A 16,397-nucleotide genomic window follows, 5' to 3' on the forward strand; every position below is an offset into this window, starting at 1 on the left:
TTTATTTATTTATTTATTTATTTATTTATTTATTTATTTATTTATTTTTGAGACGGAGTCTCGCTGTGTTGCCCAGGCTGGAGTGCAGTGGCGCGATCTCGGCTCACTGCAAGTTCTACCTCCCGGGTTCATGCCATTCTCCTGCCTCAGCCTCCGAGTAGCTGGGACTACAGGCGCCCACCACCATGCCCGGCTAATTTTTTGTATTTTTAGTAGAGACGGGGTTTCACCATGTTAGCCAGGATGGTCTCGATCTCCTGACCTCGTGATCCGCCCGCCTTGGCCTCCCAAAGTGCTGGGATTACAGGCTTGAGCCACCGCGCCCGGCCCTGTTAGGTTTATTTAATATCAAACTTGTTACATAATTTTTGCAAAACCTGGAAGACATCTGTAAGTTGGTCCATAACAGTCAAAAGGACAAGCTAGACTTACTTGTATTGTACTTGCACTCCAAATAGGTTACTATGTGGACTCTGATGACAAAATCTTTCACGTAAAATTCTTTGTACCTGATGAAAATAAAGTGAATAAATATAAAAATATTACACATGCGATAAAAAATGAATAAGAAAGCACATTTACAATAGTCAGAATTAGTTATCAATGAATCAATTCAACCCTCCCTAAATTCTTATCCTCTAGAGTTATGGCACCATAAGTTAAAAAATTAATGGTATTCTTATTTATCTCAAGTCCCACAGGAAGAATGAGAATTTAGTTATGAAGGTTTCAAAAAAGGGAGAATCACTGACTTTAGTTATGTTAGCAACTCAAGGGCTGTTTCAATGCATGTGAACGAGTTCAGAAAAACATTCTTACAAGGAGCTGTATTTTGAGTTCACCTTAGAACAAGGGCCTTAGACTTAGTCATGAAAAATTATGTCAGATAATCTACCATACTCTTTAAAAAGATGGATTATTAAAGTCATTCCTTTTTGGATCTGCAGCTAATACAAAGGTCTTTCAAGGAGAACCGCAGGGTGCTATCTCAGATTTGGCCCCATGAACTGGAATAAAAAGCCTCCAAAAATATTTGCTTCTCCTAGACTGATGGCATGGAATTAATCCTTCATGTACCAAAGAAATAAATCTGAGTTCTTGTTCCATGTACAGAGGCTAAGCAAAGAAAATGATTCACTAGGGACAAAATGATACATACTTGTTCATTATAGAGGAAGTTAAAGAGTAAGGACACTGGCACCAGAAGAGGCTATAATATGAATTTTAAAAGGTTAAGTCTGTTCTAACTTTTAATTTCTTTATCTATAAAATAGGGACAATAACACCTTGTTGCAGGCCTGTTTTAAAGATTAAAAAAGGGGGGCAGCCGCGGTGGCTCACATCTGTAATCCCAACACTTTGGGAGGTCGAGATGGGTGGATCGTTTGAGGTTAGGAGTCCAAGACCAGCCTGGCCAACATGGTTGAAATCGCTTCTCTACTAAAAATTCAAAAATTAGCCAGACATGGGAGATGCCTGTAATACCAGCTACTTGGGAGGCTGAGGCAGGAGAATTGCTTGAACTCAGGAGGCGGAGGTTGCAGTAAGCTGAGATTTCACCACTGCACTCTAGCTGGGGCAACAGAGCAAGACTTGGTCTCAAAAAAAAAAACAAAAGAAAACAAAAAAAACATTTAAAAAGGCAAAAGGCAATTATCTGTAACACAAATAGGCTTTGTACAGGTAATAGCTAATATCTATAAAAATATATAAAAGAACATATATATGCACTCAACTAGTCATAATGTGTATTCCTCTACCTAGATGAGATCAAAAGAAAAAACTCAATCCCTTTCTTAAAAAAAAAAAAAAAGAACAAAACAAAACAAAAAACCAAAACTTCATTAAAATCTCTTAGAGGCAGTAATGGGGTGTAAAACATAAGCTAGATAAAGCTGCAGTGACTAGTTAGAAGGTTCACAAATCCCAAAGTGATCTGGCATGGAAGTTAAACAGGTATATACATGTATTGAAATTAATTCAGCTGTACATGGAGGATTCGTGCACTTTACATACAAAGGTACAGTTAAAATTTTGTTTTTTTAGAAATAGAGTTAAACAACTTCCTTCAAAAAGAAAGCCAAGTCTTATGAAGGAATACCAGTAACATTTAATTTTTATTTAAAAACTACATGTAGTTCAGGTCAAGCTAGATATATACAAACATAGAAATACCATGCTCAAGGGCCGGGCACGGTGGCTCAAGCCTGTAGTCCCAGCACTTTGGGAGGCCAAGACGGGCGGGTCACGAGGTCAGGAGATCGAGGCCATCCTGGCTAATAGGGTGAAACCCCGTCTCTACTAAAAAATACAAAAAACTAGCCGGGCGAGGTGGCGGGCGCCTGTAGTCCCAGCTACTCGGGAGGCTGAGGCAGGAGAATGGCGTAAACCCAGGAGGTGGATCTTGCAGTGAGCTGAGATCCGGCCACTGCACTCTAGCCTGGGCGATAGAGCGAGACTCTGTCTCAAAAAAAAAAAAAAAAAAGAAATACCATGCTCATTTCCTTACTAGAGTATAAGCTTCTTAAGGAAGAGACATACAGACAGATGTTCAGCACTTGGAATACAGTATGCACTTCTGATAACATTCATTATAAAAACACTCGATAGACGAGGAACGTTAACGGAACTTCCTCAACTTAATAAAGGGCATCTAAAAAAAATCCTACAGCTAACATCATATATAATAGTGAAAGACTGAATGCTGTCTCTCTAAGATGAAAACAAAGACAAGATTGTCCATTCTTCCCATTCCTATTCAACAATTGTTCAAGCCAGGGCAATTAAGCAAGAAACAGGGGGGAAAAAAGGCATCTAGATTAGAAAGAAAAAAGTAAAAGCTAGAATTCTGACTACCCAGACTTAATAAGGATAAAATTAAATTATAGTATAAAACACTAATATTAAAAAAAATATGAATTGACAAAAAGGATAGAGAACAATCATAACAACAAGAAAACCTGTTGGTTCACATTTAATTTTTACAGAGTCTGGAAAATTTTGCTTCCAGATGATTGTTCTTACGACCTTGTACTGGTATCTCAAGGTCTTGTACTGACATCTCCTTAAGGTTAGAAAGAGTGATTCTTCCTATACGCTAAGGGGAAAATTCAAGTTAAGAAGATAACTATTTCTCTCAACACTTTTATAGGGTAAAAGGTCTTGAGGTTAATGAAAATACATACTAACCTGTGAAAGGCACTCTGCGTGAATTAAGCTGTTACTCTTTGATTTACGACTGCTCATTTCAACAAATTCAAATCCTTAAAAAAATTGGCATAAATATTATAAATGTAGTGAGTTGAAGAGATAATACGTAAGAATTTACTGTTCTAGAATTAAATACAAGTTTTTAAAAGTAAAAAATGCTCAAACCCTAAGACCTTCAAAATCTTCGATGGCTTCATTTTGTCCAAGTACAGGCTTATTCAACACTCTCATACCATACTTTAGGTACACTTGGTTTTATTGTGCTTTGCAGACAGTGCATTTTTTTCCAGTAAATTGAAGGTTTATAGCAACTCTGTGTCCAACAAGTCGATAGGTACCATTTTTCAAACACCATGTCCCCATTTTGTGTCTGTCAGCATTTTTCAGCAATACGGTATTTTAAAATTAAGGTATGTACATTTTTTAGACATAATACTACTGCACACTTAATGGACTAGTATACTGTAAATATACATTTTATATGTACTGAGAAAAGTTTTGGGTGATTGACTTTATTGTGATATTTGCTTCACCACAATGGTCTGGAACTGAACCTGTAATAATACCTCCAGGCCTGTATGTGGTTCTTAACAGCTACTCCTCCCTTTCCATTAAATCTTCTATTCACCTTCCCTTTCTTCCTTTTTCTTTAACTTATATGATTCCTTTATGATTCTCCCACCCATCCATCCCACAGGATCATCCCCTCATAGAAAACCTTCCCTTTCTTGCTCCACTCACCAACCATACACAAATAATCATTACAGACTAGGTTAAACGCCTCTTCTTTAAATACTTATAAGTGCCTGTATTTCTCTTTATTATTTAATTATTTTAAAAAAATTATCTGTTTATTTGCTAGTGTTTCCAAATTGAGATTTTTTTATATTCCAAGCATTGTAGCAGAATGCCCAAAACAAAGTTGGCAATGAATGAATGGAATGAAAAAAAAATTAATGAAAAATGTAAAATTCTTGTAAAATTCTCCTCAAGTTACATACTCATAGACAAATACCTATGACTAAAAGACCTACTTTTCTTAGCACTGATTTCCTATAGGACTACTTTAACAGACAGTAACAGCTTAAGCAGTGTTTACTTAGGTATCAGGAATTGTTACAAATAATTTGCATTTATCAACTCATTTAATCCTCAAAACTACCCTATGGGATAACTTCTATTATAATCCTCTTCCAAGGTTAGAAGACACAGACAGGCTAAGTATGTTGACCAAAATCAAACAGTACGTAAATTGAAGAGCAGGATTTGGATCCAACCAAGTTAACCACTGTTTTAAAAAAGTGTATTCTGGTCTCATCTAGTCTCCAGAAGGAACACAGCTTTGCTGACACCCTGAATTTTGCCCAGTGAAAAACATTTTGGAAATTTTTTACTGCCAGAACTCATAAAACTCAAGAAAAGCTGACCTATCATCAAATCACCAATGATTAACATTATAATAATGTGAGAATGACGGCAGCAAGATGAAATAGGAGGCCCTTCAGCTTGTATTCCCAAATAGCAACAATAATTTCACAGCCACCCACGGACAAAAGTGTCTTTGTGTTAGCCCTGAGATGCAGGCAGGCGTCTGTGAAACCCCAGTGGGGCCCAAGACCTGGGAAAGTCAATTTGAGGGCAGATATTCATTCACGTGACGGATTCCCCAACTGTGGTCCAGGCTTCAGACTTGGAAAGGGCCCTGCCCTCCTGAGGGCTTAGCTAAAGCCTGATAGGACCTTGTTACCAGGGGCTGTAGCAGGATATGAACTCTATCTGGTGGTGGACTGGACTTTTTCTAGGACATTGGTCTGTATGGGGGATGAAGATATGCAGAGAAAAGACCTGTTACCAGGTGTGTGGATGGTGTGACTTTCTCCGGGAACCTGGGAGGGCTCCTACTGGATCACTGAGTAGATAACCTGAGCAGGCAGTACTGTCATAGTCCACAGCTGAGTGAAGCTGGAACTAAGTCACAGGATTGCTTCAGGGCCTACAGTCAAGACTTAAGTCTTCAGGCCTGTCTAAGGTGTTATGAACCTGCATGCCTCCCTTCAGGTCCTTAGGTTGGCGGGCCTGCTCTCAAGCTGTACTGAGAGGGGCTGGAGCCACTTTTAAGGGGTGTTTCAGGGACTGATGAGGGACCTGGGTCAGGTGGCCTGTTTGCAGGACTATGGACAGCCCCATCTCCCTCTAGGATGCTGGGTAGGCAGAACTGCTCTCTGACCATAGCTGAGCGGGGCTTATGCCAAGATTCAGGGTTGTTTCAGGACCTGCTGTGGGACTGAAATCTGCCTTCCTGTCCTGAGGACACGGAAGGATGTATCTTCTGACTACATGAGGATTTCTGTGCAGGATTTCTGTAAGACTGTGGCTAAGATGTGCTGGATTCCCAATTCAGAGCTTTTTCAGCATATGCTATGGGACAGGGACTGGCAAGTCTGTACTGATGGCACAGACAGGTGAGTCTCCTAGCAGTTCCATGTGCAGGCAGGGTTGCTCTCAGGTTGCAACCAAGAGTGGCAGGAGCTGAGCTTCAGGGCTGTTTCAGGATATAATGTAGGACCAAGTTCAGAAAGCTTGACCCAGGGATTCAGACCGTTTTGTCTTCTTGTGGGTCCTTGAACTGATCTCAGACCACAGCCAAGTTAAAGTGTCTTATCAGGGCCCACAGTTGAGACTGAGGACAGTGGACTTATTTTCTGAGGTACCAGTGTGCATGACCTTTCCTGGGCCTCCTGGTGAATAGTTTTGGTAGCAGGCTAATATCCTTGATGAATATAGGTACAAAAATCCTCAGCAAATACTGGCAAATCTAATTCAACAGCACATTAGATCAATTACCATGATCAAGTGGTATTTATCTTTGGGACGCAAAGATGCTTCAACATATGTAAATCTATAAAGTGTGATATAACGCATTAACAGAATGAAGGACAAAAATCATACGATGACTCAACAGATAAAGAAAAAGCTTCTAACAGAACTCAATATTCCTTCAGGATGAAAACTCTCAATACATTAGGTATAAAAGGAATATACTTCAACACAATAAAGACCATATATAACAAACTCACAGCTAACATTGCACCCAAAGGTAAAAAGTTGGAAGCTTTCCCTCTAAGATCAAGAACAGGACAAGAATGCCCACCTTGGCTATTTATATTCAATATAGTTCTGCAAATCCTAGCCAAAGGAATTAGATAAGAAAATTAAATAAAAGACATCCAAGTCAAAAAAGAGAAAGTTAAATGATCTGTTTGTAGATGACATGATTTTATATAGAGAAAACCCTTAAGACTCTACCAAAAAACTGTTAGTACTAATATATACAGTAAAGTGGCAGGATACAAAATCAACATAGAAAAATCAGTAAGATTTCTCCACACTAATCACTATTTGAAAAAATTAAAAACCAGTCCTAATTACAATAGCATCAAAAACAAATTAGAAAGAAATGTAACAAAAGAGGTGAAAGGTCTGTCACTGAAAACTATACAATATTGATGAAAGAAAGTGAAGACACAAATAAATGGAAAGATACTCCATGCTCATGGATTGAAAGAATCAATGTTATTAAAATGTCCCTACTACTGGAAGTGAAGGTTCAAAGTAATCTACATCAAAATTCTAATGACATTTTTCATAGAAATAGAAAAAAAACCCTAAAATTCATATGGACCCACAAAGATATTTAATAGCTAAGACAATCATGAGCAAAAGAACAATGCTGGAGGTTATCAGACTACCTGATTTCAATACCTAGTGCAAAATAAAGATAATTCAAAACAACATGGTTCTGGCATAAAAACAAACATACACACCACCAGAATAGAGAGTCGAGAAATAAATCCACACTTTTATAGTCAACTTATGTTCAACAAAAGTGCCAAGAACACACCATGGAGAAAGGACAGTCTCTTCAAGAAATGGTGTTAGGAAAACTGGATATCCACAGGCAGAAGAATGAAATTGAACCCTTATCTCACATTATATACAAAAATCAACTAAAAACGGATTAAAGACAAATGTAAGACCTGAAACATAGGGAAATAAAACACAGGGGAAAAGCTTTTTGACACTGGACTTGGCAAAGATTTTTTTGGATATGACTTCAAAAGCACAAGCAAGAATAATGAAAAGAGACATAAAACTAAAAAGCTTCTACAAAGCAATCAATCAACAGAATGAAGAGATAACCTACAGAATAGGTGAAAATATTCACAAATCTTACATCCGATAACAGGTTAAAATCCAAAATATGCAGTCGGTCCTCATCAGCAGATTCAACCAATTTAAGAGAGAGAAAATTTAGAGGGAGAAAAAATGCAACAATAAAAACTAATACCAATTTAAAAAACAATATATTATAATGGCTATTTACAAAGCACTTACATTGTATTAGAAGTTATAAGTAATCTAGAGATGATTTAAAGAATATGGGATGGTATGTGTAGGTTATATGCAAATACCATGTCAATTTATAGAAGAAACTTGAGCATCTACAGATTTTGGTATCTGAGGGGGGTCCTGGAACCAGTTTCCTGTGGATACAGAGGGATGACTGTATAAGGAACTAAGAAAAAATAGCAAGGAAACAACCCAATTTAAAAAATAGTCAAAAAGATTTCTCACAGGACACAAAAATGTCAAACAGGTATTTGAGAAAATTCTCAGTGTTACTAATTTTCAGGGAAGTACAAACAAAACCACAATGAAATAACATTTCACACCTGCTAGGAAGGCTCTTTGTTAAAAAAAGACAAAAGATGATGAGTGTTGTTGAGGATTATGAAAAAAAAGGAAACTCTGAAACACAGTTGATAAAAATGTAAATTAGTAAAATCATTATGGAAAACAGTATGGAGGTTCTTGAAAAAATTCAAAGTCAATCCAGTAATCCCACTCCTCAATATCCATCCATATATACAAAGGAAATGAAATCAATATGTCAAAGATATATCTTCAGTCCCATATATACTGCAGCATTATTCACAGCCAAAATACCGAATCAACCTAAGTGTCCATCAATGGATGAAAAGATAAAGAAGACGTGGTATATATACACAATGGAACACTAACTCAGCCTTAAACAAAAAAGAAATCCTGTCATTTGCAACAACATAGATGCATCTGAAAGATATTATGTTAGCTGAAATAAGCCAGGCACAGAAAGACAAACACCACAGAATCTCATTTGTACAGCAGTCTCTCCTTATCCATGGGAGATGAATTCCAAGGCACCCCTCAGATGCCTGAAATCATGGATAGTACAAAACTCTCTCTCTATACTATGTTCTTTTAATCTGATAACCTAGATGGCTACTGAGTGATTAAAGGACACATATTATCAGGGGAACCCGCCCCCAATATTTCAACGTCGGTTCTTTCTATTTTCCGTAAATGTTGGCTGGCTGAGAAAGAGTACAAAGAGAGGAATTTTACAGCTGGGCTGCCAGGGGTGACATCACATATTGGTAGGACTACGATGCCCCACTAAGCCTCAAATCAGTAAGTTTTTTATTAAGGGTTTTAAAAGGGGAGGGGGTGTAAGAACAGGCAGCAGATCACATGCTTCAAAGGGCAAAAAGGAGAACTACTGACAAGGGTCTTTGTTCAGCAGTGCACGTATTGTCTTGATAAACATCTTAAACAACAGAAAACAGGGTTCAAAAGCAGAGAACTGGTCTGACTACAAATTTACCAGGGCGGAGTTTCTCCTTACCCTAACAAGCCTGAGGGTACTGCAGGAGACCAGGGCGTATTTCAGTCCTAATCTCAACCGCGTAAGACAGACACTCCCAGAGCAGCTGTTTATGGACCTCCCCCCAGGAATGCATTCCTTTCCCAGGGTATTAATATTAATATTCCTTGCTAGGAAAATAATTTAGCGATATCTTCCCTACTTGCACATCCATTTATAGGTTCTCTGCAAGAAGAAAAATATGGCTCTTTTTGCCTGACCCCGCAGGCAGTCAGACCTTATGGTTGTCTTCCCTAGTTCCCTAAAAATCGCTGTTGTTCTATTCTTTTTCAAGGTGCACTGATTCCATATTGTTCAAACACACATGTTTTACAATCAATTTGTACAGTTAACACAATTATCACAGTGATCCTGAGGTGATGTACATTGTCAGCTTACAAAGATAACAGGATTAAGAGATTAAAGTAAAGACAGGCATAAGAAAATATAAAAGTATTATCTGGGAACTGATGAAAGTCCATGAAATTTTCACAATTCATGTTCCTCTGCCACGGCTTCAGTCAGGCCCTTGGTTCAGGGTCCCTGACTTCCCACAACAACGTAGCACATACAGCATGGATATGCTGGACAAAGAAATTATGTATGTCCCAGGCAAGATGGAGCAGGACACTGCAAGATTTCATCACACTACTCAGAGTGGCATGCAATTTAAAGCTAATAAATTATTTACTTCTGAAATTTTCCATTTAATATTTTGGAACCTCAGCTGACCAAAGGTAACTGAAACAATGGAAAGTGAAACTGAGGATAAGGGGGGGACTACAGTAGGTGGAACCTCTAACAGGGGAACTCGCAGAATGAAAGCAGATTTTAAATTTTCTTGTTACAAAAAAATGGTATGTAACAGATAGGTTAATAGGCTTAATTTTGTCATTCTACAATGTATACATATATTAAAACATCATACTGTATACCATAAATGGATAACAATTTTATTCATTAATTAGAAAAAAAATACATATAAAATACATATCAAAAAGCGACTAAGTGGCAGAGCCAGGATTTGAACCCAAATAAGTTATACTCTTATTCAATTGTTATTTAGCCAACTTTTTAAAAAAAGAACTACAAACACATTTCAATAACCTGAAGGAAGATCAGCCAATATATTTTACATTCACATTTATTAATTTCATACAGTGGCAATTAGAAAGCAAACCATGGTAATGCTATTTTCTTCTCTAGAAATGTTAACAGGCCCTTAGCTGAGCCAGGCCTTGACAGACCAGCAAGCAAATCTGTGTCCTCCTTAATGTGTAAGCCAGGTAGCTAAGGCCTCAGCCACCAAAGTCCTCTGGCTCCAGGCTTCCTAACTGAAAATTAAATAACAGAGTACTCAATTATTGTCTTGACCCTTAAGCATCTTCTTTCTTAGAAGAAAAGTGGTCTTCTCAGCTGTCTTAGGATACCTTCTAGCAGTCTTTTATGTCTAAAGTTTTATCTTATTCTATTTAAGTTTTTATTTTCCTTAATAACTGTTATGAGAGGGAAAAACCTTTTTAGCTACATTTTATAGTCTCAACTCTGGTTTACAATGCTCTTGACTACCTCTCAGCCAAAATCTAAAATCATAAGGAACTATGTGATAATTGTCTCCTAGATTATAAGGCTAATTAAAATGTAAAAAGGAGAAAGGTGTCTTGTTTTTCTAAGACCAGCCGAGCGGGCGCAAAAGAACCAGCGGGTAGGCAAGTGTAACAGCAAAACTGCACATTTATTTTGGTAACCTAAGGTGTGCGGGAGAAGTCTGTCGGCCTCCGGGGAAGGAGGCCGGCAGAGTCCCCCGTGGGGCTCTCGGACGGACTTCCCACAGTCCCGACATCCCGACAGGAGTGGGGCTGCAAGAAGGCCGCGGGGCTGTGAGAAGGCCGCGTGGCTCAATGGCGGAGAGCGGCTTTTTTAGGAGTGGGAGGGCAATAGGTGGGGCATGGGCGTGTCAGGGGCGTTCAGCAGGTGCGACCAGGTAAATCTTGGTCTCTTCGGATTGACGTCACCTGGCGCATGCCCAGTTGGTCTGCACCCTCCCTGGGCGCTGGCTGCATTTTCGCGGGCGCGGGAAGAGTTGGGGGTGGGGATGAAGAACCTGGAAGTGCACCATCTTGCCTCAGTTCGTCCAAACAAAAGGGTTTTGCAGTATGTTTTATTCTGTAGAACTACATTAGCTATCTTACAGTATTGTTAGAATTATAAGTTTTTTTTACCCACTTCATGAATTAAGAAAGAATTACTCAGAAAAATGAAATAAATGTCCACAGTTCCAAGGTAGGTATCTAATCTGCCTCTTTGCATCACATATAAATCAGGTATGCTATTAAGATCATTTTTTTCTTCATTTGGGGCCAGCATTCAGAAAAGAAACAACAAACACACCACTGTGGTATCTTCCTTATAACCTACATAAATTTTGACTGTAAATAAAGTTTCAGTCCAAAGGTTATTTTGACATCTTGCCCCTTCATGTAATGGTCAAATATCTACTACATAATAAAGAATATTTCAAAGACAATTCTAATAGTACAGATGAGACAAGCTTCAGATGGGAGAAAATACTTGCAAACCACGTATCTGACAAAATATCTGTATCTAAAGAACCCTCAAAACTCAGTAATAAAAAAAGAAGCAATCCAATTAGAAAATAGGCAAAACACATACGTAGACATTTCACCAAAGATATACAGGTGGCAAATAAGCATATCCAAAGATGTTTACTATCATTATCCACTAGGAAAATGCAAATTAAAACCATAGTAAGATATCACCACACACCGATTAGGAGAGCTACAATAACTAAAAGATGGTGAGAATGTAGAGAAAATGAATCCTTCATTTAACCACTGGTGGGAATGTTTCTTGACATGGCTACTCTGAAAAGTTTCTTGTCAGCAGTTTCTTAGAAAACTATAAATACACTTACCAAGCCACACAGCAATTGCACTCTTGGGTACTTACCTGACAGAAAAACTTATGTTCACACAAAAACCTGTAAAATGTATGTTCATAATAAATTTACTTTTAATAGCCAAAACACTGGAACCGATTCACTCAATAAGCCAATGGGGTTAATGAATTAGTTCCACTGATGCTTTGTCACTGAAGTCAGGAAGTACCCAGACAGTAAGGGACTGCCTTTTAAAGTTCTTCTGATATTGGACGATGCCCCTGGCTACCCAGAATCCCATGAGTTCAACACCGAAGGTTTTTGTCCAAGTACTCCACTGGTCCCCAAACACAAAGTCTCTAATTCAACCTGTAGGTCAGGAGATCATAAGACCTTTAAGGTTCATTACACACAGAACTCTATGGAAAGGAATGTCAACACTATGGAAAAACCTCCACAGAGAGAACATGATGAAAGTCTGGGGGGATTATCCCATTGAATATGCCCTGTTGTCACAGAAAAGGCCGTGAAAGCCAACAAGCCTGAAACAAATTCCTGCTGGAGAAATCTATGTCCAGATGTTGTGCATGACTTCACAGGATTTACTACAAAGCCAATCAAGAAAATCATGAAAGAGATTGTAGATATGGCAAAAAGGGTGGGGAGTGATGGGTTTCAAGATACAGGTCTTAGAGAAATTCAAGAGCTAACAGATACCACACCAGAGGAATTAACAGAAAACAAGTGGAGACAGATGCTTCTGAACCACTGCCAGACAGTGAGAAAGATGTAGAAGTTAACAGTGCCAGAAAACAAATTGACATTAGACAATCTGGCAGAACAGTTCTGAATATACAAGACTGCTCTTGATTTCTTTACAACATGGACCCTTCTATGAAACAGGTACTGGAATCAAAGCAAATGGTTGAGGAAAGGTTGATACTGTATAGAAACATTTTATAAGAAATTAGAAACCAAAAGAGATAGACAGAAATTACAATGTGTTTCTGTAGTTACACCCAGCGTGCCTACCTGTCTTGTCTCCCCTTCTACTTCCTCCACCTCTTCTACCCCTAGGCAATAAGATTAACCCCTCCTCTTCCTCCTCAGCCTACTCAACATGAAGATGAGTAGGATGCAGACCTTTACGATGAGCCACTTCAATTTAATGAATAGTAAACATATTTTCTTTATATAGTAGATATATTTTCTTTCTAAGTATCTTTTCTTTAGCTTACTTTATTATAATACAATATGTAATACATATGTAAGATATATATTAATTGACTATGTTACCAGCAAGACTTCTAGTCAAGCAGACTATTAGCAGTTAAGTTTTCGGGGAGGCAAAAGTTATATGCAGATTTTCAATTGCTTTGGGTAGGGAGGGGGGGTGTTTCGACCCCTAACCCTTACATTATTCAAGAGTCAATTGCATATGGAGGAAATTCTCATTACTGCAATTTCAGAGCACTACTATATTATATATCAGAGAGCTGCTGACCATTTTAAATTTACTTCTGTATTGACAAAGGACAAAAATTATAGGAATTGTAAAAACGCGTCATCTAAAGCTGTCTGCTCTCTGAATGGCCTATGCGCATTTCCCCATGACAGTAAGTCCCCTACAATCTATACCTTTACAAAGGAAGAGATGAATTCTGAAATACCTTCACTGACCACTACTTACTGTATCTGTATTTGAAATTTTATAGTTACATGCTAACCAAAGCAGGATGACTAAATAAGTTCAAGACTCAATCACGTGTATATTCATACTTCCCATTTTTCAACTGAGGTGGCTTATTTGTCGTAATTCTCCATTCCTTGCTTTCCAAGGGTTGCTTGTTGATAAATTCTAAAAATTATGAAGTACATCCTTTACTGCTCTTGAGATTTCATGAGTACTTATAACTCTTCTTTCTCATTATGCCTTCCTCAGATCCAAACCCTCACTCAGTGCCTCTATGTCTACCTCACCAATTCTGCATAATATATTTTGGACTAACTGTTTGGCCAACAATAACTGTTTAGTAAACTCTCTTAACATCTAAAGACAGAATTAGAAAATAGCTGACACTAATAACTTATTCCTACATATAGCTCAATAGCCATTCAGATGTCAAATGTTTTCCTACCTTAGAAATAGAATATAAAAGCCCTCCATTTAGTTTGCACAACTAACTTAAGCTCCTCATCTTAGGTTAGTTCTAATCACTGTTTTTTAGACTAACATAATCCTAAACTTTGTGGGAGAAGCAACCTGGATGAACTCCTAGTGACAGTCCTTCATGTCAAATTTGAAGTTTGTTCAATTTACCAAATACTTCTCTGCTGACTAGCAATGGTATACAACTTCTATCTATATTATGAGCAGATTACAACTAACTTAGAATAGCTTCTTAAAAGAATTCAGAATTATCAAATCATACAAGGGCACACACATGAGACTTGCTTTGGAATACCCCACAAACTCCATTTGAAAATAAGTTGCTCAATAAATTACTGTTGAATGAATACACTGCAAATATAAGTTTCAAAGTACATTAATATACGCTGACTATGTTAATTAATACAAAATGTTTTCAACAGATTATTGCTTCACCTAAATAATACTGTTGTCATAAGTCAATCACAAGTCCTTTCATGCAACAGACTGTATGCACTCAACTTGCTACTGTCAGCAATGTAAACAGGATATAAATTTTCTGATGATGCTAAGTTAAGCTATGATAACAATTCATAATTAATGAAATATGACCAAGCACCACAGATTGGCATATCTGCTCAATTTCCATATGTGTGTTTCAGTATGGGTAATAGATATTCATATATAAATGAGTTCATGGTTTTAGTTTCCAGCACTGCTTAAAGATGTATTTTCACTAAACTGAAAGACAAATTTTTACTGGAATGACATTACAAATGATCTAGAAAATGAGCACATTTTGAAAAACGATTAAATAAAATGTTTAATCTACATAAACTGTAGTTAATAAGACAACCAAGTAGCTACAAGTCAAAGCCAGACCTTCTCAATCAATTTAACCTAACTTTTTAGTGTTTACTTATTATAAGGCTCTGTGACAAGCATTATGAGAAAGATGAGAAATGTAAAATTTGGTCTCTAAACAAAACTTACAATCTTGTTGGAATAATATATATGTGTATATGTATGTGCACATATGTATCTCCCACTGATAAGGCAGTACTGCATAAAACGAGGGATACACTCATAGGGTTAGTAAAGAAAGGGACCTCAAAAAACACATAGTACTACCTATAGAAGTGAAAACAAACACAGAGATTTTAAATGACCTGCCCAAGATGACATAGCTTACTTAACAGCAGCAGTAGCTGTTAGGTCTATTGACTCCCAGAGGTTGGTTAGTCTCAACTGGCATGAAAAAAACCCTGCAAACATCAGAAAAGTCATCAAAATCATCATTGGGCTTTTCTTTAGGAGACAAAACATAGCATAATAATACACTGTGAAAGAACACGGTTAGTACAACAGATGTTCAATAACAACAATTCACTTCTCTTTAAATGTCTATGTGTACAATTTGTATTTCTTCTGTAGACATCTTTATTTATAGATCATAAACTTTCTTCCCGTCACTAAAAAGGAATACATGTTTCGTATAGAAACTTTGGAATTTTAATAAGGAATTGTGCAGATAAAATGGTAAAAAATGGAATCAGAGAATCTTTCTTCTCTAATAAAGCAAAACAAAAAGTTGTTAAACAGAAATACCTTAGCAGTAACTAAAGAGACAAGTTAATAATAAACAAGCCTAGAAAATTCTATAGGAGTTCTACATAGCTCCTAACTTTAACCTCACTCTTAAAAGCTATACTGGCATCAATAAAATCTCCTAAATTCTCATCAATGTTTCAAATATGAAAAGAAGAAAATTGATGAAAATTGTAATTCAATTATTAAATTTCAAGCCAAAAAAAATAATTCACTGGGACTCCAGGATGAAAAACACCTACAAGGGAGGAAAAAATGCTAAAATATGGTGTCATACCATCTACAAAGTTCTGAGAGAGAAACCAAGACTCATACCTAGCAAAGATGTCACTCACATATAAAGGTAACAGGTATAGCCTTATCAAATAAGAATGAACTTATTTAGTACACAGAGCCAATAAAGCCTTGTGTTGCGGCGGGATATGGGGAACTCAACAACAAAATCCAGCCAACTAAAGGACAATTAAAAACACAATTTTACAAACACACACACACACACACACACAAATAGTGACGTGTGAGTCCACTAAAATAAAAAACTAAAATAAAAAAAAGGTAAATAAATGGTAGCAGGTGGAAACATAAGCCTTCACAGAGTGAAAATAATCATTCAACGAAAAAAAAAAAGAAAAAAGCGGCATGAATGCATAAGGTTGCTAATTTCATTTTTCAGAGTACAAAGATAATAATGAATAAACTTAAAACATGAAGTGCAAAAAAGGAACTAAAAAAAAAAACAATGTTTTTTTAAGACCCAGGGTCTCACTATATTGCACAAGCTTGATTTG

General features: G+C 37.2%; 1 protein-coding gene across 6 annotated transcripts in view; it reads right to left on the minus strand.

The window, feature by feature from the left end:
- ORC4 (origin recognition complex subunit 4) overlaps positions 1–16,397 on the minus strand; it is a 90,965-nt gene that overhangs the window by 40,390 nt on the left and 34,178 nt on the right. For 4 of the 6 annotated variants that reach the window (XR_002732656.2, XM_023217464.2, XM_023217465.1 and 1 more), the window contains exons 2-3: positions 3,190–3,263; positions 433–509 (exon numbers count right to left, since the gene is read on the minus strand). The exons of 1 other annotated variant lie outside the window; for it this stretch is intronic. Coding sequence is in view for 3 of the 5 variants with exons in the window: in XM_023217464.2 (XP_023073232.1) it covers positions 433–509; positions 3,190–3,246 (134 nt within the window). In the remaining 2 variants the exon portion in view is untranslated. Of the gene's footprint in view, positions 1–432; positions 510–3,189; positions 3,264–16,397 lie in introns of those variants that run through there. One more of the 6 variants, XM_023217469.2, reaches the window with a different exon arrangement.

The sequence above is a fragment of the Piliocolobus tephrosceles genome, chromosome 11, assembly GCF_002776525.5.
Source record: "Piliocolobus tephrosceles isolate RC106 chromosome 11, ASM277652v3, whole genome shotgun sequence".
NCBI lineage: Eukaryota > Metazoa > Chordata > Mammalia > Primates > Cercopithecidae > Piliocolobus > Piliocolobus tephrosceles.